This window comes from Marmota marmota, unplaced genomic scaffold (genome assembly GCF_001458135.2).
Source record: "Marmota marmota marmota unplaced genomic scaffold, marMar, whole genome shotgun sequence".
Taxonomy (NCBI): Eukaryota; Metazoa; Chordata; class Mammalia; order Rodentia; family Sciuridae; genus Marmota; species Marmota marmota.
This window is the reverse complement of record NW_026000138.1, coordinates 2,644,135-2,669,693: the sequence shown is the minus strand read 5'-3', so window position 1 is coordinate 2,669,693 and position 25,559 is coordinate 2,644,135. Positions and strand designations below refer to the sequence as shown.

Genomic DNA, 25,559 nt, shown 5'->3' with positions numbered 1-25,559 from the left:
AAAAAAAAAAAAAAAAAAAAGAAAGAAAGAAAGCAGCGGTGCACACCTGCAATCCCAATGACAAGGGAGGCCGAAGGTTCACAAGTTCAAGGCTAGTCTGGGCAATTTAACAAGACCCTGTTTCAAAATAAAAAAGGGCTGGGGAGGTTGATCAGTGCAAGAGCAATCCTGGATTCAATCCCCAATATGGGGAATAGGGGCAGGAAGGGGGAAGCAAGCTGCATTTATTAAGGTTGTCATGTTGCTTCAACCCCAGGTTTGAGAACTTGGCTTTCGTATTTGCTCATAGACATTATTATTTTTTTTTAATATTTATTTATTTATTTATTTTTTTAGTTTTTCGGCGGACACAACATCTTTGTTTGTATGTGGTATGTGGTGCTGAGGATCGAACCCGGGCCGCACGCATGCCAGGTGAGCGCGCGATACCGCTTGAGCCACATCCCCAGCCCCAAATAGACATTATAATAAATAAAAATAGGGCCTCATCTGGCATAAAGCTATGCATTCATTCATTCATTTTCTTATAATCCTTCTTCAAGACACACTCTGATAATTAGCTTCATTATCAGATGAAGAAATTGAGACCTAGTCAAGTTACCTTGCCCCAAATCACTCAGTTAAGTAGCAAAGGTAACTTCAAAGCAAGGTTGTCAAATAACAAAGGCTCGGCTGAGTTGGAAGCACCAGGCCAAGTTCCTGTGCATAGAGTTGATTTAAAAGGTGCACTGTCCCATCTTCTGCCCTTGATGGAATAGTTTTTCCCCTTCAGCTCTGATATTCACTTCTTTAACATATTTAGTAATCCAGCTTTAAAAAAAATAAAAATTGCCAGGCACAGTGGCACACACCTGTAATCCCAGTGACTTGGGAGACTGAGGCAGGAGGATTTCAAGCTTGAGGGCAGTCTCAGCAACTTAGCAAGATACTTGTCTCAAAAATTTATTATTTTACTTATTACTTATTAAACCCAGGGATGCTTAACCACTGAGCCACATCCCCAACCCTTTTTATTTTTTACTTTGAGGAGGATCTTCACTAAGTTGCTGAGGGACTTGCTAATTGCTGAGGTTGAATTTTCGACCCTCTAGCCTCTGGAGCTGTTGAGATTATAGGCATATACTACTGCACCCAGCTCAAAAAAAATTTTTTTAAAAGGGACTGGGGATATAGCCCAGTGGTAGAGCATCCCTAGATTAAATCCCCAGTACTTTGGGGTGGGGGAGAAGCAGAAAATAATAAGTGTTGGTGAGGATAAGAAGAAATGAGAACCCTCATACATAGCTTATGAGAGTGTACAATGGCGTAGCTGCTGCAGGAAGCCAGGCTAATAGTTCCTCAGAAGTTTAACACCGTCACCGTATGCTGTGGTTTATATGTCCTGCAGAAGTTCTCCGATGCAGCAGTATTGGGAGGTGGAAACTAGTGGAAAGTGTTTGGGTCATAGGAACGAAGTCCTCATGGTTAGATTAATGCTTTCCTCATGGCACTGGATTAGTTACCATGATAGAGGTTAAACGCTATGATGCTCTCACCAGAAGCCAAGCAGATGCCAACATCATGCTCTTGAACTTCCCAGCCTCCAGAACCATGAATCAAAATAAACCTCTCTTCTTTGTAAATTATCCAGTCTCAGGTATTCTGTTATAGCAACAGAAAATGGACTAAACCACCACATGACTCAGCAATTCCACTCCTCAGTACTACAGAGAATCAAGAGAAATGAAAATGTATGTTTATACAAAACCTTGTATGTGAATATTCCTTGCATTATTCATAACTGCCAAAAATGGAAACAACCAAAATGTGTATTAATGCATGAATGAATAAACAAAACATGGTCAATCCATACAATGGAATATCATTCAGCCATTAAGGGTTGGGGATGCAGGCTGGGATTGTATCTCAGTAGTAGCATGCTTGCCTAGCATGCATGAGGCACTGGGTTTGATCCTCAGCACCACATAAATATAAAATAAAATATTAAAAAAAAAAAAAGGGTTGGGGATACAACCCCAAATGTGTTAGATAAGTTAAGAATGCATGCATAGGATGCAAAAGGTTCTGGGTTCCATCCCTACTACCAAAAAAAGGAATGAAGCACTGATTCATGCTGCCACATGCATGAGCCTTGCATACATGTTGAGTGAAAGCACCCAGTCACAAAAGGTCTGCATTATTTGATTCCAGCCCATAATCCCAGTCACTCTGGAGGCTGAGGCAGGAGGAGCACAAGTTCTAGGCCAGTCTGGGCAACTTAGCAAGACTATCTCAAAATGAAAAAATAAAAAGGGTTAGGGATATAGCTTAGCAGACAGCAGTCCTGGGTTCCATCCCCAGCTCTGCAAAAAAATCAATGTCAAGGCAAATCCATACAAAAAAAATCATGAGATTAGGAGCCACCAAGGGATGGAGGGAGAAGCGAACTGGGAGGTGCAGGGTTTATTTTTAAGATGATGAAAGTGGTTTGGAAATAGTGGTGATGTTTGTACAATATTGTGAATATACTAAAGTGAAATGTACCCTTGGAGATGGCTAAATGGTGAATTTCATAGTGTGAGAATTTAGGGTTAAGCCATTGTTATTCAAATCACATGGTACCCCCTGTGCCCTACTTTTAATCTCCCTAGGGGCTTCCCATCACACCAAGAGTCAAATTCAAATTCCCTGCCGGGGCCTACAAGGACCTAATGACTTAGCCCTGCAACTTCCACCACCTCTTCCATTGCTTGCCCCCTCACTCATTCAGGTCCTCCACACACCGAGCTTATCCTCACCTCTTAGCATTTGCACTTGCTCATCTCTCAACCTATAATGTGTTAGAATGTTCTTTCAGGGAGCTGGTGGTAGAGCGCTTGCCTACCAAGTGGGAGACCCTGGGATAAATCCCCAGAACTACCAAAAAAAGAAAAGACCTGGGGATGTGGCTCAGTGGTAGAGTGCTTGCCTAGCATTCAGGAGGCCCTGGGTTTGATGACTAGACCTGACTCCCCCACCCCTGCAGGGAAAAAAAAAAAAAAGTGCTTTAGAATGTTCTTTCCCATGGCTGATTCTTGCCAATCAGGTCTTGTTCAAATGCCCTCCCCAGACACTGAGAGGACCGCCCTGACCACCCTGCCTAAAATAATGCCCCACATTAAGGGTGGCAACAGTTCTGATCACTATTAGAAAATATATGTAGTTTACTTCTTTATTGCTGGTTGCTATAACCAAAAGGGCAGGAACCATATCTGTCATATTCAAGACCACCATGTCGGCAAGAAAAGATTTTCTGGAAATAATGGATTTAATGGAAGACTTCCTTTAAGATCTGAAATGCAGGGTGGGGATGTGGCTCAAGCGGTAGCGCGCTCGCCTGGCATGCGTGCGGCCCGGGTTCGATCCTCAGCACCACATACAAAAAAAAAAAAACAAAGATGTTGTGTTCGCCGAAAACTAAAAAAAAATAAATATTAAAAAAAAAAAAAAAAAAAAAGATCTGAAATGCCACCTGCTGCCCAATCCAGAGTTCAGAGCACCAACCAAGTCCTCAGCCACACTCTGCAGGTGCCCAGGGAGTTAACAGGCATTTGCTGAGCACAGAGTGCCAAGCCCCACCCAAGGCTTGTCTAGAACCCTGAAGAAGCAGGAGGACTAATCCCTCCCCCAGAAAGCCTGAAAGTCTTTAGGGGTCACAAAACGCCCAGTGTTTACCCAGCAACTCACAAACAAACACACAGCAGAGATCTAAGATTGCACTGCTGACACCCAAGCTGGAGGCTAGGGTCCAAATCAGCCTCATAAAAGCATGTAATGGCAAACACACTCTGATCCAGGCCTTCTCAGGACTTTGCAGTCTGACCTGTTCTCCACAATGAGACGGTTGCAGCTCACACCTGCCCCTGCCCCTTCCCAAGGGGACTTTCTTTTTAGAGGCAGTTAAAAGTCTAAATGGGCAGGTGATAGTGAAAGCCTCTCCCTTTTCCCCCTTCTCCTGTTCCTGTTCCTCAGCATCTCTGAATCACACACACAGCCAGCAACTTACCCACTAGGAGTTTGACATCTCGGACTGTGAAATCAGGATCAGGCATCCTAGAAAAAGAAGCACAGACACTGGTGAGAAGCCAGAAACAACAGAGCCAGACTCTACCCTGCCCAGGGTGAAGCCATTTTTCCAAGTGGGGTCCTTGCTCTCTGTTTGGAATCCAAAATGAGATAACCTGGATAGAGGGCAGTGGATCAGGTAGTACCTCAAGGGAGGGTCACCCAGAACCATGGTGCCCCTTCCCCACCCCTAGAGGTACATCACACCTAAATCTCAGCCGGTACTGTGCCTGCCTATAATTCCAGTGACTTAGGAGGCTGAGGCAGGAAGATCACAGTTCAAAGCAAGGCTCAACAAATTAGCGAGACCTTAAACCACTTAGTGAGACTCTGCCTCAAAGTAAAAAAGGGATAGTAATTTTGCTCAGTGGCTAAGCACCCCTAGATTCAATCCCTAGTATCAAAAAACAAAAACATAACAACAACAAAAAAACTCTGAACCTCAGCAGAGAATGGGACATCTACCTACCACCCCACCCTCACTTCTGCGGGAAAGACTCAAGTGTGGTGTCAAGGGCCAAACACCGGCTTTCTTTCTAGGGACAGCCCTCTCTGTGTCTCTTTCTCCCTCTAAAAAAAATACTCTCCACAGTTGTATGGAAAGTGGAAAGAACCTCTTTAAGTTCAGAGGGAAAAGAAGACAGACATTAGACCATTTCCAGGAATTTGATAACCCTGCTACAATGATTATGGGAACTATTAACTAACAGAGATGCTGAAGGTTTACTTTCCACTCCTAGGAGCATGACTGGTGAGCAAGTCCAGCTTCAGAGGCTGGAAAGGAGATGGCCTAGGATGACACCCTGAGCCTCCTCCTCTGTCCCTGCCCAAGGGGCAGAAACCTGTTCTTCCAGCCTGGCTCTGATCTCTCCCCCACCTGGAGCTCTGGTAGATCTCAGCCAGAATATAAACCAGACACAGTGGCAGGCAAAGAAAGGGGAAACGCTGGTGCCCAGGGAAATATACCCTCCATGGAAGGGAGCCATTTCCCATACACTAGCTAACATAGCTCAGGGTCTGCCAGTTTCTTGGTTCAGAGTTGAGGAGCAGGACAGGTACGATTCTTGGTAAGAGGTTGCAATGTGAAGCCAGATGGATCAGGGCAGAAGTCATCACTGTTCAAGTACCCTAAGTCCTCTCTGCCCAAATTCCTAAAAAAGACCAATCTTTAGAGAGCTTTCCCCTCGGTCAGGGCTTGAACAAGGAGCCGCTATTCCCAGATCATGAAAAAAAAGTTCCCTTGGTGATGAGCGGCAGGAAGAAGGTAGAAGAAATCCACCCAAGCTAGAAATTGAGTTAGGGAGGAAGACAGGGGAGAGGCAATTAGTGTCAGCAACTTACTTAATTCCTAGTCCGTCCTTTTCTCGAAATATCAGGGGAACCCTGAGAGCTTCTCTCTGTACGTACTCATAGTTGAAATCTGTTTGGATATTTGAATTAAAACAAGTTGGTTAAGTTATTCAGGAGCAAATGAACCACGAGCCATTGGTGAGGGGAAGAAAAAATGGCAAAGGAAGGGAGTGAGGGGGTGCTAGAGGGAGGCCTGACCTCAGTGGCAGAAGCTCCCTGGAAAATGACAGGGAAATGGCAGGGCCTAGTCCGAGAGAAGCCATGCCAGCGATCGCTCCTTTGCCTACTCAGTCATTCTCTGCATGCCCCACGGGTCCGAACTTGTCAATGAACAGCCCAAGGCTAGCCAGGGTTGGGGAGGAGACTTATAAAGAGTCCCACACTGAAAGAGACCCAGCTAGTGCTGAGAAAGGGGGACAGACAGGAAAACGCATCCCTGGCTGAGCTCAGAGAGTAAAGGGACTGCAGAACTGAAGAATGCCACCTGGGAGGATCTGAAGCCCCAGAGAGGAGGCTGGGAGGAGGGCTCTCATTGTAGCTGAGCATCAGTGAAAATCTTATTGTAATATCCTGCATCCTGAAGGGGAGGGGGGGAAGCCGGTTTCCCTGGAAACTGTGTATTTGGTGCCAAAATAACTAGGGAACTGGGCACAGCTTTGTTGTCTTCATAGTGAAATTCTGTCGGAGCCATCACACCGCTTGCTTCCACTGGATCACCAAGAAGGATGCTCTCCAGGTAGGCTGCACAGAGCAGGCACAGCAAGGCCCAAGAAAAATCCACTGGGTAATTTCCTAACTGGGATTTGTCTGGTAGAGACCCCCAAATCTTTATCCAAAGCCCTGGAGAATGAAGGGGGCCTTTGATTAATTTCTTTCCTTCCTCAATTCTCCCCAAAAATCAATGAATCTGACCCAAACACAGCCCTAAATATGGAGGTGAGGGGAGCTGATATCAAACCCCCCCAAAGTCCAAATCACGTCCCCCAAGTCCTCAGGTGACTAAAGTATCCCACAAGGCTACAAGGCCTCTCTGACTGGTCTGAAGTGAGAGAAGAGTCACTGAAGGCTGCGGCCCCTGGCGAACAGTTCACTAGGGCCTTGGGGGAGGAGGCCAAAGCTACTGGCTCAGAAAAGAGAACAAAACCATGGCAGGGAAAGCCCTGACCTCAGTGGCTCAGATCCCCAGGGGCTCATAGTGAATGGGGATTCCTAAGGATTTAAAGGAAGGGAAGTTTAAGAAGCTTCTATTTTTGAATCCAGGCGAAGGGCTCCTTCTGTTTCTCAGCTCCTCCCTCAAGTTTTGGGACCAGATCTGAATTAACTAGTGAAACCCTAAGGCCCGGTCCTTTGAAAGGATCCAGGACAGCAAATTTAAGGATGCCATTTAGAGCCCCTGGCTGGTAACCTTCCCTGCCAACACACCCAAAGCCCTGCACTACCCCACCCCCAGCTTCAACTTCCTCAAATGAGCCTGAGAAAAAGTGCTGAAATCCTAGGCTGAGGATTCCTGACAAATGACTAGGAAAAGTTTACATACTGTTTTCTCATAGACTCTGCCAAATGACTCTATAAAATGGGGGGAAGAAAGGAGAGAAATTAAAATCCCATTTATGTGCAGAAAATTTACATGCAGTTAGGACTGGCACCCTGCTCTAGGACCAAACAGGCTAGAAAAAATATCTTCTTCCCTCCCCACATTTCTCCCCAACACCACCAGAGCCCAGGGGGGCAACAAGCACAAAAGAGAAAATTCAAAAATGCAAAGCCAGAAAGATCTCTCCTCCAGGCCAACTCAAGGCCTAGCCACTCATCCAGAACCCACAGGGAAGCACCTTCTGGCTGTCAGCTCCTGGAGAGGGAAGGGTTTCCAAGAAGGTGGGGAAATACAAAATAGAAACTGAGTAACTGAAAGGACACCCAAACAGCTGAGAGGAGAAGAAAAAAAAAAAAAAATGAACACCATACCCCAGGAAGGCCTGGGGTGAGAAAGGGCATCTCCAAAACCCTCACCCCACAGGCCCTGTGGAAATCCAGGCTGCAGGGTTGGGTGGGTCATGGCTCCAAAAGCCTCAGACCCAAGCAGAAGCAACACCCCAAATCTGTCTGGAGGACACCCTGAGACACTCTTACTAGGAAGGTCAGGGAGAAAGGCAGGCCTTGCTAGATCTCAGGCTAGGCTGTACTCTGGCACCCTGAGCTTCCCCAACTTCTGCTCCAACTGGGGAGGGTTCACAGGAGACAGACAAGCCTCAGGCATGGGAAGAGACCCTATTTCCCCTAGAAGTGCCCCAAGACTTTACCAGGGAACAGGAATCTCTCAGCCTTAAGCCTGAGGGGAAGTCACCCATATCCCCCACTCCAGCTTCAAACTGTCAACGCTGCAGGCCTCAAGCTTAGGTGGCAATTCAGACCAACAACCCTGAGCGCACCTCCCCAGGCCTATAACGGGATGCGAGATGCACTCCAGAGACCCCAAGCCTGAGGAGGTGTAACCCCAATAACTCAAGCCGTTCCATCACCAGCTCCTAACTAACAGAGCCCGAGAAAACAGTGGTTTAGGAGGCTTCGAGTCTGGGGGGCCTCACCCCGATGTCTCAGGAGGACCCCAGAATGAGGCTCCTCCAGTCAGGCGATTGCACCTTGGGCAGCGCAAGAGCACAACCGGCTGAGGAGGTGGAGGACGCGGCGCTCACGCCCTCCTTCGGTCCGACTGTCTGTTCCCATGTCCCTCAGTCCATCAGCCCTCTGGTTCTGTCCACCGTGGTGCTGGTGGTGGGCAGAAGCCAGGCCTAGGCCTGCGTCCGGCCCCCTTCCCGCCTGCCCTCCTCCCTCGCCACCCCACCCCACCCCACCCCCAGTGCTCGGCCTCGTTTCGTCACCGGATCCCCTGGAATGGGGGACGCGGGCGCGAAATACGAACCCAGCCACCGGCAGCTCCCTCCCCACGTGCGCGCGGCCCGCGGTGCGGAGGACAGCCCGGGGAGGGGGCGCCTCACCTTTGCCCTCCATGGCGTGCACGAAGTCCCCCTGGTACAGCTGGCTGCGCAGCTTCTCTTCCAGGCTGAATCCGCGGACGCTGACAATCTCCTCCACGTCCGACAAGTCTTCGTTCTCGTCGTATCTCTGGCGATCAATCGGGCGCTGCGAGGATCCAACCAGAGAGCCCGCGATATTATTGTAGGAACTGGGGGGTCGCCTCTTACCCCGGGCCAACACGAACAGGTGCAGGAGTGCACGCCCCCTGTACCCCACCATTGCAATCTGAGCAACTTTGCGCAAATGCCAAAGATGCTGAAAAGCAGGAAAAGGAGAGGGGCCCACACCCCCAGGGTCCTACTGCGCCCTACACGACGAAGCACTCTCCTGCATCTTTGGAAGCCATGGAAAGGGTATCTAGGGGCTCTCCCACGTCCCCCATCCCCGTGATGTGTTGAGCTTTGCCCACTCAGCCGGGAGCCTGGTTATGTAACCCGCAAAGGGGGCTCCGGACACGAGCTGGCGGGGCAGATGTAGGCCCCGGGAGGAGCCGCTGCAGCTCCGGGCTCGGCGGTAACAGCCGCCCCGGCCGCCGTGGAGGCAGAGCCGGGAAGCCGGAACCCGGGCCGGCGGCGTTTCTAAGGCTGGAGCCGCTCCCGAGCTACCGGGGAAGCTGAAATGGAAGGGCTGAGACCCCAGCCGCCCCCGCCGATCGCCCGCCAGTACGAGAAGAGGAGGTGAGGGGAGGAGGTGAGGGGCTTGGGAGGGGGAGAGGCAAACGGCCCGCCACAAAGCTCCCATCGGAGACCCCAAAACGCACCAGCAGCTGCCTCATCTCCCCACGAGCGCGCGCGCACACTCACTTCCTAAGGAGACTCCCTCACCACTCCCCGCATCCCCCTACCTCCTCCCTCCACCGCCCAGCGCCCGGCGCTGCAGCCCCCCAGATTCCGGGCGAACCCCCAGCCCGCTTACCACCCCCTACGCCTTTCCAAGCTACCATCTCCCCACTTAAGTGTCTGAGACTCTGAGCCTCACAAGGGACTGGAGGAGTAAGCTGCTTGCTTCCTTTTGCATGCAATTTATTATTTTTTTCCGGTCCTCTTGTAAAATACAGAAAAGGAAAGAAAAGGCAGCAAGAAACAACCGAAAAAAAAATAGAGCTATCATATACCAGATACAGATTTGGAAAAAAAAAAAAGCTACACACCAATCTTCTTCCAGAGTCTTTCTCTGCCTCCATTTTTTTAGGAGAGTTCACCAATTAATTGTCAACACTCCTGCCCCCTGCATTTTGGCGGAGGGGGGAAGGAGGGAAGACCAAAGAAAACAAACCAAAAAATAAATAAATAAAGCNAGGGAGGGAAGGAGGAGGGGGTGGGGAGGGAGGTGCAGATTTGCACGGCTGGCCTCAGCGGGAGGCGCGGAAATGCAAGCCGAGCATGCTGGCGTGAAAGCCCCCGGGCCCTGGCACCCCCAAAACGACCCCCCACCTCAGTCCCTGCCCCCACTGCCCACGGCTGCCCTTCTTCCTTTTCCTTCATCCACCCTACACCACAACTTGCGTTGGCGACCCAAATTCAAAGCATTTGGGGGAGATATATATATATATATATATATATATATTTTTTTTTTGCTATGTAACTGCATGTCTTTTTGGGGAGGAGGGGCAACCCTGTTTAGACCCCCATTTGCGAACCCGCCAAATGGAGGACGCATTTGATGGGCTCAGAAATAAAATTAGTACAGCTCCATATCTGCATGGACTCAATACTTTTAAACTCTCGGACTGAAAGATAAGAACACACACACACAGGTACAGGAAATACAGCCAGATCCGAGCCTTTTCAGACCGCAGGTGACCGGAAGACGTTGCCTTTCATTCATTCATTCTGCTCGCCTCCGTGGAGTTCTTCACTAGCCTACGATCCCTGAAAGAGAAGTTGGACTTCTTTTTTTTTTTTTTTTAAAGGTCCTTGCGCCCGCCCAGTGGAGGAAATTGATGCTCTGGAAGGAAATACTCAGAGAATCGGATCTAGCGTCTCCTAACGCAGCTCGCAAGCAAGCGAAAGGTAAGCCCTGGTTGGTTGTTGACAGGAGAAGAGTTGTGGAAAGGCGTGTGGCTCTTGGGATGGGATACGAAAACCTTAAGCGCACCTGGACTGATTCTATATGACTTTAGCGGAGATGTGGCCACCCTCTAAGCATATATAGAATGTCATTAGGTCCGGGAGTTCTCCCATGTCCCCCTTCCCAATGCTTGTGACAACCTCCAGAGTTGTCCTGTAATTCATCATGAACACGGAGAAACGCTTTACTCCAGACCAACTCTTGTGTCCTGCAAGGCCTGGTCTTAGGGGTTAAATCTCCTGATAAGATGACATGGCACCTGGACTACAATAAGGGACATAGTAGGTGCTCACAGCTGGTGTCCACGTGCTATTTTATTTCTGCCCCTAATCCTGTGGGCTAGTTGAAGCAGGTCATTTTGCAAATTGGGAAACTGAGGCTCAGAGAAATTATGAAACTGGATGACTACTCAGCCTTCAGTCATTCCCATGTAACAGGCCATTAGACCTGGGGAAGAAATGCGTCCCTCACTCACCTTAATTCACTGTCATTTCATTCTTGTAGTTTTTGTTTTGTTTTGTTTTTTTCATGTGACCCCAAAGACTAATCTTTAAAGTTTGTTTTACTCTGTGTTCACTAGCTGTAAAAATCTTTTAAAGTAGGTATGAAGCTAGCAAACACCAAACTTTTGTCTCCAAACTGAAATGGCCTATGTTGGTTCTGCTACATCCAATCGACAGCCCTTTGTATGTGGCGGGCTCTTTAGCCCTCTATCAAGAAGTGGGACTATTTTATTTGCTTCTGTCTTGAGAAAGAGAGAACCCTTTCAGGGAAACCATCTCGAAATTCCCTATTTTGCAAATGATGAAACTGGGACTCAGGAAGGCAAAGCCACTTTTACCCAAGATCATACAGTTTTCCTGTGGGCTATTGGGGTTCCAATTGGAACCTGGCTTGTCTATCACATGCCTTTTCCGATATTAACCAGGGTCACTGCTCCCACATAATGAAAAAACAAAACCAAAACACTCAAAGGAGGGCTTCTGGGCTGGAGGGTGGTGAGAAGTGAATTAAGTGAAATAAAACAAAATTGGCAAGTAGGATGCAGGATCTTCGTCCTTCACCTTTTTTCCCTGGGATTCCTCTCTCCTCATGTGGCTTCCTGGTGTCCCCCCAAAAGCTGGCACTAGGAAAATGATCGGGGGGCAGCCACCTTAGTGTGAAAACAGTTAAGCCTATATATCACCTCTATGGGGAGTTCCTGGCCTGTCAGAGCAGGAAGGGGTTGACTAGTCACCTAATTTAATCCCCTCCCTTTACAAACCTCGAGGAAACCGAAAACCCCAGAGAAGAATGGGCCAGCCAGGGGCTTGTTCCCCTTTGACTCCCCCAGAATGCCTATCCTGCTGCTGGGCCCTAAGTGGTCACTCCATAAATGTTGGGCCCTTGATGGATCACCTTCCCCAGCATATTTGCATTTTCTCTTTATCAGTAATTGGCAGATGAAAGGCTTTGTCCTCCTGTTGAAAGAATTCCAAGCATTTGCTGAAAGTGGGGGAGGAGGTTATTTTGGGCCAAAGGGGGAAGGGCCAAGACCCTTGAGCTCCAGCTTGGCTGATTGTCCCTGAGGAGCTGAGAGTAGGTGAGGGAGGGCACAGAAGCTGAAGGTGCTTATTTAAAAGATGAACTTTTTTTGTAGGAAAACACCAGGCCAATTGCATTGGAAATTAAATAATAATGACTTTCCTGGACTCTCCGGGAGTGTTCTAGCAACAGTAGTCAAATCCTGCCTATTATCCCCATTCATTCATTTCTTCCATCCTCAAAGGTTGATGGTGCAGCTCTGTGCCCAAAGACTGAGAAGACAGGAAAGACAAAAGAAGAAACAGCTAAACTTCCAGGCATACTCCAGGCAGGGGCTGGAGAAGGACTAACAACTTCCCAAGGAAGAGGCTGACTCTGGATGGAGCCCTCAGAAATCAGAATCCAGGATTTGGGGCTATTAAGACACTGAAGCTCCTGACTTTTGAGAATTTAATATGCCTTCAAGCAAAGTCCCTCACATTTGCTATCTCTTTGAATGCTTGCCAAAACTCTTTTTTTTTTTTTTCTTTTTTTTAAAGAGAGAGGGAGAGAGAGAGAGAAAGAATTTTAATATTTTATTTTTCAGTTATCGGCGGACACAACATCTTTGTATGTGGTGCTGAGGATCGAACCCGGGCCGCACGCATGCCAGGCAAGCGCGCTACTGCTTGAGCCACATCCCAGCCCCCTTGCTCCTCTTAAGGAGGAGCAATGGTATAATTCCTTACTTCTATAGCTGAGGCTCAAAGAATTGTCAATTACTTGGCCAAATTTTACAGCTGTGAAATAACCGTAACAGGATTGGAACCCAGACCTTGTAGGAATCCAGGGCCCAAGGACTGACCACTCTGTAAGCCCCTTGCAGGGCTGTGCCATACAACCAGATAATGGAAATATTGTACATTTGCAATTGTTTTCTCTAGCCACATCTTGCTATTGAGCCCCTGAAATATGGATACTGGGCTTAAAGAATTAAAATATTTATTTATTTTTGGTACTGGGAATTTAACAAAGGAGCACTTTATCACTAAGCTACATCCCCAACCCTTTTTCATTTTTATTTTGCGATGGAGTCTCACTAAGTTGCTGAGGCCAGCCTCCCTAGTCACTGGGATTATTTGCTTGTACCGCTGCACCTGTCAAGGAATTGAATTTTAAATTGTGCATGTGTATGTGATGTGTGCATGTTCTGAGGGTTGAACCCAGGGCCTCAGGCATGCTGATCGCTGCTCCACCATTGATCTACACCTGCAGTCCAATTTTTAATTAAAAAATTAAAACTGCCCCAGAGTGTTTTCCAACATTTGTCTTAATGTGCTTACTAAGCTATATATACACATCAAGGTCTGATTTGGCTTCCGGGAAACATTTGTGGAATGAGTGAAAGGTCCATACGGGAAAGAAGTTACTAATATCAGTAACCCCTGGAAGAGGACATCTGGTACAATGTGAGTGCCTATAATGTTAGCCTTTAAACCACTTACTCTGAGAGCCTGCCAGGAACATGGTACTGTATGGGAGCCTGAAGATACAAGTGGATATTAGACTGGCCCACCTGCCCAAATCTTTCAAGGACAAATAATTGGTGATGAAGCAGGAATCCTAAGACCTGGGTAGCCACTTCCAGACATACATTCCAGGGACAGACCAGGCCTGGTGACTCATACCTATAATCCCAGCTGCTCAGAGGCTGAGGCAGGGGGATCACACATTCTAGGCCAGCCTCTATAACTTAGTGAGACTCCATCTCAAAAAAGAAAAAAAGAAGGTAGGGCTTGGAATGTAGCTCAGTAGTAGAGCACATACCTAGTGTGCCCAGGGCTCTATTCCCATCACTAAAATAACAATAATAATAATAATCAGCAAGATAACTATTATATGTGTAGAATTTCCTTTGGAAAGACCAAAAAAGGTTGCGGGGTGCTGGTAGAACTGGAGAAAAATTAAAAGGAACTATTCTTTAGTAGAATGTCAGATTTTACCACATGTATATATGGCTGTTGCCTGATTTTGAACCATACAAATTCAAGTGTTATTTTTTTCACCAGTACTGGGGATTGAAGCCAGGGGCACCCCACCACTGAACTACCTCCATTTTCATTTTTTTTTTTTTAATCTTTGAGACAGGGTTTGGATAAGTTGCCGAGGCTGATCTGGAACTTAAGATCTTCTGCGTCAGCATCCTGAGATGCAGGTGTATGCCACCTTGCCCAGCCCTTTCACTACTTCTTTTTTTTTTTCTTTGTGGGGGGCAGTTTAATGGGGCAATGAATCCCCCAAGGGCATTCTGCCACTGAGCTAAACCCCGACCCAGTCCCTTTTATTTTATTTATTTTAGTTGTAGATAGACACAGTACCTTTATTTATTCATTTTTATGTGGTGGTAAGGATCAAATCCAGTGCCTCACATGTTCTAGGCAAGCACTCCACCACTGAGCCACAACCCCAGCACGCCCCCCCCTTTATTTTTAATTTTGAGACAGGGTCTCTCAGTTGCTGAAGGTCTAGCTAAATTACCCAGGCTTGGAATTTTCAATTCTTCTGCCTTGGCTCCCTCAAATTATAGGGTGCGCCATCACACCTGCCTGAGTTAATTTCATTTTACATGTTATAGTGCCTTTTGAATTTCATATTTTTGTTTTTTAGTGTTGCCTACTCAAAAATGAATTCTAGGAATAGCTTAGAGGTAAAGCACTTGCCTAGAATGCATAAGGCCCTGGGTTCAATCCCAGCATCTCAATAAAAAGGAAAAAGAAAGATGTAGAAAATAAAAAGCATTACCAAATCTTAAAAGAGTTTTGTCCCATTTTATAAGACTTTTATTAACTTTATCCTGGGGAGACAACAGATGGTGACATTTCTGTTAAAGTGACTGTTCTCAAAGAACTTTTTTGTTTGTTTGTTGTTGGGTTGGTTGCTTTCTATTTTTTTTTTCTTTTCTTTTTAATTTGTTCCTTTTGTATTAAAGTGGAAAAGTAAGAAAGAACAAATTAGGGGCTGGGATTGTGGTTTAGTGGTAGAGCACTTGCCTAGCATGTGTGAGGCACTGGGTTCCATCCTCAGCACCGCATAAAAATAAATAAAGGTACTGTGTCCATCTACAACTAAAAAAAAAAAAGAAAAAAGAAAAGAAAAAAAAAACAAATTATATACAGAGACCAATCTTCAGGCCTTAACTATTTTGGGAAGCTTGATTTTCTATTTAAAATTCAGCATTTCATATTCTCTCTCTTCCTATGTGAGGATTGGAAAGAACCTTGGAAATAACAGGTGAGTTAATTAAAGGGTTAATGCCAGGAAACGAGTCATAAAAGTTCAAAGATTCTTTTATAAACTTACATCTTTGGATTGATGAACAAGTGTGTGAGCCAATAGAAATAAAAATCCAGGCATTACTTCATCGTGCTCAACTGTCATTGGCTGACAATCCCTGAGAGATGGACCAGAGGGCTGGCAGTTAACCCTTTCAAGGTGGAGCTTGCCCTCTGCATTCATTTTAATTTCAAAGATGAAGCAGGGACAGAAGAAAAGTCTAGAAGAGTCCTCAGATCCTCAAGTGCCAAGTTTGGATCTAACCTCAGAAGGCAGACTTTACCTAGCAAAGAAATACTCAGGGACAAATTTTCTGGAGAAAAAAAAGTTTTGAACTTTTAAAATGGGGAAATGAGCTGACCTTGCCGAGTGGGAGGAGAGGGGAGGAGAGAAGTTTGATGCACCTTTTGTGCTGTCAGAACAGAGACCTAGGTTGGAGACGATTCCATTAATCTTGCAAAGTGATCAGTCACTGAGAGGATTGAATTGCATTTCCTGCCCAAAGATGTAGAGACAGATGACCTTTGCAGCAGCCCTCAGACCCCCAGCTCACAGCTGGAGAGAGGATGTGTCAGCATCTACTTTCGGGTCTCACCCTGCCCTTTGTTCAAAATTCAAGCCCTTTGTGTTGGAGCTGCTTCAGGGGTTTTGGTCGTTGTTGATGCTGCTGATTTTTTTAACCGCCCACATCTTGAGACTTCTGAGAAGCAAACTCTCTATCTGGCAGAAGATAATATCTGGAGGTGCCCCAAAGAGAGAACCGGAACAGACATGGGGAATTTTGAGAGGCCATTGGACCTTTTGGCTTTAATTACTGCCCTTTCCTGGGCTCCCTGAGTGCTGCAGGATGAACCGATGGAACCAGGAGTCCAGCAGAACTAATCATGCCTCAGGTTTAGACGGTTCTGTTAAAAAAAGCTTTGAGTACATTACCCCCGTGTAAGAGGCATTGCTAAAACAAAAGCATTTGCATAAAGAAAACATTCTAAATTCCCCAACAGTGAGCTACCAGACTTTGAACAAAAATGCTTAAACTGAGTCTCAGTTTCCTGTCTGTGAAATCAGGGTGGTGATAATGCAATGGCTTGGGGATTGTCTTCATTCACATGAAGAGGACCACCTGGCTTCCATGACCCTGACAAGGAGCTTCCCCTAACAGGTTAGCTGTCCCCAAGTTGAAGGCTGAGGGGGAAGACTGCCTGAGAGGGATGGCAGAGCCCTGATTCCCCAGCAGGGCTCCTTCCAAACCTGACCATGCTGTGCTATGGATTTGGATTAAATGTGCTCCTTTTTCCGCCTTAGGCCTTTGCACATGCTAATCCTGTCCCCCACTCTGTCCTACCCTCCAAACCAATGGCTTCTCCTGGAATCTGCTTAGATAGAGCCTCTTTTCCTTCCCCCTCCTAACACTGATCACATTACTGGCTTTGCTAGATATCCTGGGGGGTGAGGGGGAGGCAATTCCAGGACCCCTGCGGATTCCCAAACCCAAGGATGCTCATATCTGTTTTATAAAATGGCATAGCATAGAGCCAGGCTCTGTGGAGCACACCTGTGATCCCAGCGGCTAGGCTGAGACAGGAGGATCATCAACAGTGAGGCGCTAAGCAACACAGTGAGACTCTGTCTCTAAATAAAATATAAAAAAGGGCTGGGATGTGGCTCAGTGGCTGAGTGAGTGCCCCCTGAGTTCAATCTCTGGTACCCCTTAAAAATAAATAAAATGGCACATCGTTAACATAACCTACCCACATCATCCCATCCTCTCCTAGCCTTTAAATCATCTTGAATACTTAATAACTAAACACTATGTAAATAGTTGTTAACACTTGCATTGTTTAGGGAATAATGACAAAGGGGGAGAGTAGGGAAAGGAAAGAAAACTGCAGAAGTCTCCAGATGAAGTTTTTTTTTTTAATAACTATTTTTAGTTGTAGATGGATACAATACCTTTATTTTGCTGCTTATTTATTTATTTATTTTAATGTAGCACTGGGGATGGAACCCAGTGCCTCACATGTGCTAGGCAGGCACTCTACCACTGAACCACAACTCCAGCCCCAGATGGAGATTTTTGTGATGTTTTCTAGGGATGGGGATAAAGGACAGTGATGGAGGGTGTGGGGGGTCCTGGGTTCCATCCCCAGAACCACTAAAAAAAAAAAAAATTCCATCCTCAGATGCTGAACCTGCATATAGGGAAAGCTGATCGTATATACAGACGTATATTCTCGTCTGTGTTCTCACTAAACAGGGATCTCTGGGAGGGCAGGGACTCCACCTTCCCTTTCTTTGCATCTTCTACCTCACATAGCATCACTGTGTACTTACTCTAAAAACCCTTGTTGAATGGTGGCCCAGCACCCCGCGGGATAGCTCCTCCACCAAACTGCTCACCCTTGCACAAATCTAAAAGTCACAGTGTTGAAGATTTTCTTTTTCATGGCTTAACCATATTATAATGCCCTTTGCAGATGATGTCAGTGGCTCTTTAACCCTTCTCTCAATGACGTTAATTAGCCAGTTCTACATGAAGTGTGACCTTGATTCATACACAGAGCAGCCTTAGTAGGAAACCCCTCCTCTTCACCTGGCAGCACCTCTTCCTGGCAGAAATAAGGGCTTCCCCTCCCCGGTGAGGATGAAATGTCTTGAACGAGGACCCTGGCTCTTCTCTCTAGCCCCAAGAAATCTCTGACACCACCTCCTGCAAATAAATGGAGAGCTGGCAAGTTCTTGCAGATTCTCCTCACAGTAAACTTCTCTCTGGGAAGGAACCTGTGTTCACCACCTAACATCTGTCGTTAAAAGGCAAAGTCCCTGAGAATATTGACCTCCTCCATCTTATTACTGTCTTCAGCCCTTAGGACCTGCCTCCTGAAACTATTAAAAAAAAAAAAATTATTGAATGAATGAGTAAATTCCTCTAATGCCAAACTGTATTTCTTTTCAACTAAACCTTAAAGTGTACCTCTTTGAAGAAGATACAAATGTTCTTGGAGGCACTCTTGAAGTACAAAAGACTAATGTTAGTGTGTAGAGTAGGGAAGAGGAATGATGCTATACACCTATCTAGCTCCACAGCCCAGGATGTTCCACACACTGCCTCCATGGATCATGAGATCAGTTGGGCAGACATTGAGCTACAAGGTCACCTGGAGGCAGAGGACCAACTATCCTCACCTCCAGTTGAAACCTGTACACTTGCACCCTGCATCCTCCACCAGGACCCCCAACCTACAAGTACTAAGTGGGAGAGGAGAGGCCACACTATTGCCATATGGCAAAGGCATCCTTAGGGCCAGGCCTGGAATTAATCACTGGACCCCTGGGGTCTCCCTACCTGTGGCCTGAGGGCTAGAGACAGAGGGCTAAAGGAGCAAGAAGCAGGGCCAGCTAGGGCAGACTGGGGGCCTTGCTGCAGGGAGAATTCGACTCTGGAAACTGTAGTTGTCATGCACCTTGGTTCCTTTTCCTGCCCTCCTTTTCCCTGAAGCAGTGGTCATATTCTCTTTTGTTTTTTTGGTCCTGGGGATTGTACTACTGGCCTACATCTCCAGCCCTAATTTTTTTTTCTGACTTTTTTATTTTGGGACAAGTTCTCCCTAAATTGCCCAGGCTGGCCTCAAACCTGCAATCTTCCTGCCTCACTCCCAAAGAGCTGGGATTACAGGTGTGCACACTGTGCCCATCGCCATCAGTCATTTATGTATTTTACTTTTTTAAATTCTTTTTCTACTAGGATGTCAACTCCACAAAGCAGGAACTTTATTGTTTTGTGTATCTCCAATTCCCAGCCCCCAAACCAGAGCTTGGAACATTATAGGTTGTCAGTAAATATTCTTGGAATAAAATGAATAGAATTGATAAGTGCCCAGTAATGATAGACATCGTTGATTATCTATGACAATATTATGATTAAGAACTCAGTATCAGGGGCTGGGGTTGTAGCTCAGTGGCAGAGCACTCGTCTAGCACACGTGAGGCACTGGGTTCAATCCTCAGCACCACATAAAAATAAAGATATTGTGTTCACTTATAACTAAAACTATATATTTTTTTTTTAATAAAGAACTCAGTATCACTAGGCGCAGTGGCACATGCCTTTAGTTCTAGCTATTCAGGAGGCTGAGACAGGAGGATTACAAGTGTGAGGTCAACGTGGGCAACTTATCAAGACCCTGTGTCCAAAACATAGGGCTGGGGGTGCAGCTCAGTGGTAGAGCACTTACCTCACATGTGAGGAGCCCTGAGTTCAATCCCCAGTATTGCAAATAAATAAATAAATAAATAATAACAACAACAATAACCTTTAGGATCTTTAGTCTCTGGATTAACTGAAATTAGTATAATTGGGACAGAAGAAATGTAGCATGATGATAAGCGGTACAAATCAGGAGCTCTGGCTGAGAAGGCCTGTCTGTACCATTTACTTCCTCTGTGCAGCCTGGAATGACAGACCTCACCTTCTTGAGGCTTAGTTTTCTTACCTGTGAAATGGAGGTAACAAAAGAACTTCCTAGGTAGGATATGAGAATGTGTGAGAGGGCAAATGTAAAGCATTTAGCAGGGTTCCTGGCATATAATAAGTGCTCAACAAACACACCATTGTTATTATAGTAATAGTCTAGAGGGGACCTCTGAGTTAAACAGTTGCTAAGCACTTAAATATGCTATGCTCTAGCAAGCTCAGTTTATTGATGTGAATCTGTAAGCCCACAAGAGAGAGAACATCTTGGCCCCAGTAGATACTAAGTAATATTAAAACATGCTGGGAGGAGCCGGGCACAGTGGCACAGGCCTGTAATCCCAGTAGCTTGGGAGGCTGAGACAGTATAATCCCGAGTTCAAAGCCAGTTTCGGCAATGGTGAGGCGCTAAGCGACTCAGTGAGACCCTGTCTTTAATAAAATACAGAATAGGGCTGGGGATGTAGCTCAGTGGTTGAGTGTCCCTGAGTTCAATCCCTGGTACAAAAAAAAAAAAAAAAATCCTGGAATATTTGACAGATCGTTCTGTGTATGTTCAAATATGGGCATAATGAATCCCACTATTACATATAATGCATCAAAAAGTAAATAAATACCCACAAAATGCTGGAAAAGTTACATAATGAATTCAAGGAAGAGTGAACAGAACAGCTAGTAGACTCGTGTCTTGCCCACTATGCATGCCAGGCACAGTGTTGGGTGCTGCAGACTGAGCAGTGAGCTGAAGCAAACATAGAAGCCACTGCTTTTAGGGAATACAATTTGGTGGAGAAGAGAGACATTGTTCCAACAGTTGCACAGATAGATGGAACATTGCAACTGCTAAGTATCACAACGGAGTAATATACATGGATTTTGGGGGGGCATGGTACTAGGTATCAAACCCAAGACCTCCTGTATGCTAGGTGAGTTCTGTACCACTGAGCTACATCCCCAGCAGAAGTAGTAGGTGATACTTTTTTGATACTTTTTCTTTTCCTTTTTTTTTTTGGCACTGGTGATTGAACCCAGGGGCGCTTTACCACTGAACTATTCCCCATCCCTTTTTATTTTTTATTTTGAGACAGGGCCTTGCTAAGTTACCCAGGCTAGTCTCAAACTTGCAATTCTGCCTCAGCTTCCCAAAGGTCTGGGATTACAGGTATGTACTACCATCCCCGGCAATATATGGTACTTTGAGGTCCATAATATAAGAGGAGGTTATGTGGTCTGCAGCTGGCGGGGAAGTTAGGGAAAACTGTTCAAGGAGACCTGGCTAAGAGGGAAGAGAAGAGTTTAGCTAGACTGCTGCTGGGAAAATGCCCTTAGCAGAGACAAATAACAAATGCAGAGGCCTTGTGATTGGTTGCCCATGTAACCAGAGTACAGTGAGCTGAGGGAGGGGTCAAGAGTGAGACTAGAAAAACAAGTAGGCACTTTGGGAACTACCTGGGCCATATCCAGTAAAGCTGAAGATGCGTGTCACCTAGGATCTAGCAGTTAGACTGCTAAGAACACTCTAGAGGAGACGCAAGTCACTGGGAAAAATGGACAAGGAGGCTGGTCCTAGTAGCATCCTTTGCAAATATCAAAAACATGAACCAGGCACTAGGTTCGATCCTCAGGAAACACATAAAAATAAATAAAATAAAGGCATTGTGTAAAAAAAAAAAAAAAAAAAAAGAACCAGCTTAAATGCTCGTAAACAGCAGAGTGCACAAATTGTAGAGTATTTCTTAAGCATGGAATCCTCCTCAGAAAATAGTCCCAATCAAAAGTGTCCGGAGTGCAGTGCCAGGGAAGGAGAGTAAAGCAACAGGAAGGTACTGAGGACAGGCCATACCTATGGTGGCACCTAAGGAGGAAAAGGGGGAGAATTTATCCATTGGTTCCTGGTCAAAGGTTTACTCCATGATGTGTGAACTGCCTCCTACTTCAGGATCCACTGGGTAAATCTGCTAGGCCCCTTAGCACTTCACACTTCAGCCAGCAGAGGAGCCCCAGCCATAGTTAAGAGGCATTTAACACTGACTGTGGCAGGTTGGCCAAAGTCCATAGAACTGGTCACCTTCCCAGGGTCCTGGAACAAGTGGCCAGGAGAGCTCACCTGAAGAAGGGGAGGTATGAGCAGAAACTGCAACTGGTGCGAAGGCATCCACATGGGTGACTTGACCAAAAATCTTGAACAAAAAGTCAAGTTGCAGCTGGGCAAGGTGGTGCATCTCTGGAGGCTGAGGTAGGAGGAGTGATAGTTCAAAGCCAGCCTCAGCAAATTAGTGAGACCCTGTCTCAAAAAAAAATACATCTGGGGATATAGCTCAGGTAGAGTGCTTGTCTTGCATGCACAAGGCTCTGGGTTCAATCCCCAGCACCACAAAAAATATAAATAAAAAGTGCAGGCATTGTAGTTTAGTGGTTAAGCACCTCTGGGTTCAATCCCTAATAATGGGGTGGTGGGGAGGTCAGGTTGCAGAAGTCCATTTGGAACTGAATTATACATGACAGAAATTTCTCTCTCTCAGTTCTGGGGGCTAGGATGTCCAGGATGAATGCATCATCAGCTTGGGTCTTTGGTGTTGACTCAGATGGCACCCTGTTGCTATGTCTTCATGTTGGAAGTGGTCTAGTTAGTCCTCCCTCACCCAGACTATTTTATTTTGTTTTTGGTACCAGGAATTGAACTCAGGGGCCCTTGACCACTGAGCCACATCCCCAGCCCTTTTTTGTATTTTATTTAGAGACAGGGTCTTACTGAATTGCTTAGTGCTTTGACATTGCTGAGGCTGGGTTTGAAGTCTGGATCCTCCTGCCTCAGCCTTCCAAGCCCCTAGATTATAGGCATGCACCACCATGCCCAGCTACCCAGCCTCTTTATAAAGGCACCAACCCCCTTCATGAGGACAAAATCCTCATGATTTAATCACTTCCTAAATGTCCAAATATTATCACATTGGATATTGTATTCTGACATAGGATTTTGGTCTAATATCACATTCACACTGTAATGGTATGTATGGTTTAAAAAATAATAATTCATTGTGATCACCAACAGCTTAAGAGAACATTGCCAGTTTCGTAGCAGTTCAAAAACAGCCCAGTGTAAAATGGTAACTATTGGGGGTGATAGATGTGTTCATCCATGAGACCAGAGTAATCAGTACACAATATATATGTACATTGCACACACTGGAATACACACAATTTTACCAAATAAGAAATAGGGCTTGGGCTGAGGTTGTGGCTCAGTGGCAGAGAGCTCGCCTAGCATGTGCAAGGCCCTAGGTCTAATCCTCAGCACCACATAAAATAAATGAATAAAATAAAGGTATTGTGTCTAATTATAACTTAAAAATAAATATTAAAAGAATAAATAAAGGGCTGAGGATGTGGCTCGAGTGGTAGCAAGCTGGCCTGGCATGTGCAGGGTACTGGGTTTGATCCTCAGCACCACATAAAAATAAAGATATTGTGTCCACCTAAAACAAAAAAAAAATAAATATTTAAATAAGTAAATAAATAAAGGGCTGGGGTTGTAGCTCAGTGGTGGAACGCTTGCCTTGCATGCGTAGGGCCCTGGGTTTGATTCTCAGCACCACATGAAAATAAATAAATAAAAATAAAGATATTATGCTCATCTACAACTATAAATAAATAAATATCCATCAACAAGTAAAATAAATAAAAGAAAAGAAAAAGAAAAAGAAATACGGCTGAGTGGGTATAGCTCAGAGGTAAAGCACCGGCTTAGTATGAGGGTTTGGATTCAATCCCTACCACCCCCAAATAAGTACATTTTTGAAAAAGGAAGACAATAGAGGCTGGGCTTGTAGCTTAGACGTAGAGTGCTCACCTAGCATGCATGAGGCACTGGGTTCGATCCTCAGCACCACATGAAAATAAAATAAAGATATTGTGTCCACCTATAACTAAGAAATAAACATTTAAATAAAAAAAGGAAAACAGGGCTGTGGTGAAGCTGGGTGGTGGGACGCTTGTGTTTCATCCCTGGCACCACAAAAAAGAAATAAATGAACAAAATTTAAAAAGAACAAGCAAATGGACAAAATAAACTATGAAAAAGCAAGTGCTAGGGGTGTGGCCCTGTATTAGAGCACATACTTAGCATGCACAAGCTCCTGGGTTGCATCTGCAGCACCAAACAAAAACAAGGGGACAATCAATAAGAGGTAAATAACAAAACTCAGCATGGCAGCTGTTTCCAGGGGTTAGCAAGAGGAGACTAGGGTGGGGCCATGGACAATTTCAAAGAAAGATGCTGGTACTGCTACAGTGGTGCTGGGGGTGTAGCTCAGTGTTAAAGATTGGGTTCCCAGGGGCAAGGGGCTTTGGAAGGGGTGGCTTAATAAGGAATGCTCCACAAATTTGCCCATAGTCCTTTCTCAAGGGCCCTGCTCTCTTGTTTGTGTCATTCCAATTTTAGTATTTGTGCTACTAAAGGGACCACTGTTGTTTGTGTGTGTGACAAAATATATTTAACAAATTTACTATTTTAACCATTTTTTAAAGGTTTATTTGGGTTCATTGTTTTGCAAGTTTCAAGAGGGAGAGAGAGAATTTTAATATTTATTTTTTAGTTTTCGGCGGACACAACATCTTTGTATGTGGTGCTGAGGATCAGGATCGAACCCGGGCCGCACCCGCACGCATGCCAGGCGAGCGCGCTACCACTTAAGCCACATCCCCAGCCCTATTTTAACCATTTTTAAATGTGCTTTTTGGTGGGATTAAGTATATTTGCATTGTCCTACAACCTTCACATCAATCTGCAGAACTTTTTCATCTTAGGGGGCTAGAGATATAGCTCAGTTGGTAGAGTACTTGCCTCACATGCACAAGGCCCTGGGTTCAATCCCCAGCACACACCAGTAAATAAATAAAACTTTTTCATCTTTCCAAACAGAAATTCTGTCCACATTAAACATTTGACTGTCCAAGATTCCTCCTCCCCAGTCCCAGGTTCCCACAATTCTACTTTCTGTCTCTACAAAGCTCTAGGGATTTCACATAACTGAAATCATATTTGTCCTTCCTGTCTGGCTTATCTCACTTAGCATGTCTTCAGGGTTTATCCATATGGTAGCATGTGTCAGGATTTCCTTTTTGAGGCTAAATATTCCATTGTAAAGATGGACCCCAAGTTATTTTTTCATCCATCCATTGAGGAATTTGGGCTATTTCCACCTTTGCAGCTGTTGTGAAAAACACTGCTATGAAACTGGCAATGTTCTCTTAAGCTGTTGGTGATCACAATTAATTATTATTTTTTAAACCATACATACCATTACAGTGTGAATGTGATATTAGACCAAAATCCTATGTCAGAATACAATATCCAATGTGATAATATTTGGACATTTAGGAAGTGATTAAATCATGAGGATTTTGTCCTCATGAAGGGGGTTGGTGCCTTTATAAAGAGGCTGGGTAGCTGGGCATGGTGGTGCATGCCTATAATCTAGGGGCTTGGAAGGCTGAGGCAGGAGGATCCAGACTTCAAACCCAGCCTCAGCAATGTCAAAGCACTAAGCAATTCAGTAAGACCCTGTCTCTAAATAAAATACAAAAAAGGGCTGGGGATGTGGCTCAGTGGTCAAGGGCCCCTGAGTTCAATTCCTGGTACCAAAAACAAAATAAAATAGTCTGGGTGAGGGAGGACTAACTAGACCACTTCCAACATGAAGACATAGCAACAGGG

General features: G+C 45.6%; 1 protein-coding gene and 1 long non-coding RNA gene across 7 annotated transcripts in view; one reads left to right on the top strand and one right to left on the bottom strand.

The window, feature by feature from the left end:
• Window positions 1-9,768, bottom strand: part of Kdm2b (lysine demethylase 2B) — a 122,609-nt gene extending 112,841 nt beyond the window's left edge. For 2 of the 5 annotated variants that reach the window (XM_015502472.1, XM_015502473.2), the window contains exons 1-4: window positions 9,620-9,768; window positions 8,430-8,574; window positions 5,425-5,503; window positions 4,025-4,071 (exon numbers count right to left, since the gene is read on the bottom strand). In XM_015502472.1, coding sequence (XP_015357958.1) covers window positions 4,025-4,071; window positions 5,425-5,503; window positions 8,430-8,574; window positions 9,620-9,652 — 304 coding nt within the window. In that variant the 5' untranslated portion in view covers window positions 9,653-9,768. Of the gene's footprint in view, window positions 1-4,024; window positions 4,072-5,424; window positions 5,504-8,429; window positions 8,575-9,229; window positions 9,278-9,619 lie in introns of those variants that run through there. The other 3 variants (XM_048785572.1, XM_048785571.1, XM_048785573.1) reach the window with 3 other exon arrangements.
• Window positions 8,610-13,348, top strand: LOC107156417. Of its 2 annotated transcripts, none has more exons than XR_001505359.2 (3): window positions 8,610-9,146; window positions 10,382-10,481; window positions 12,308-13,348. It is a non-coding gene; the product is annotated as an uncharacterized LOC107156417 (long non-coding RNA). The 2 variants fall into 2 exon arrangements; XR_007341380.1 differs by lacking the exon at window positions 8,610-9,146 and adding an exon at window positions 9,801-10,267.
• Window positions 13,349-25,559: the final 12,211 nt, after the last annotated feature.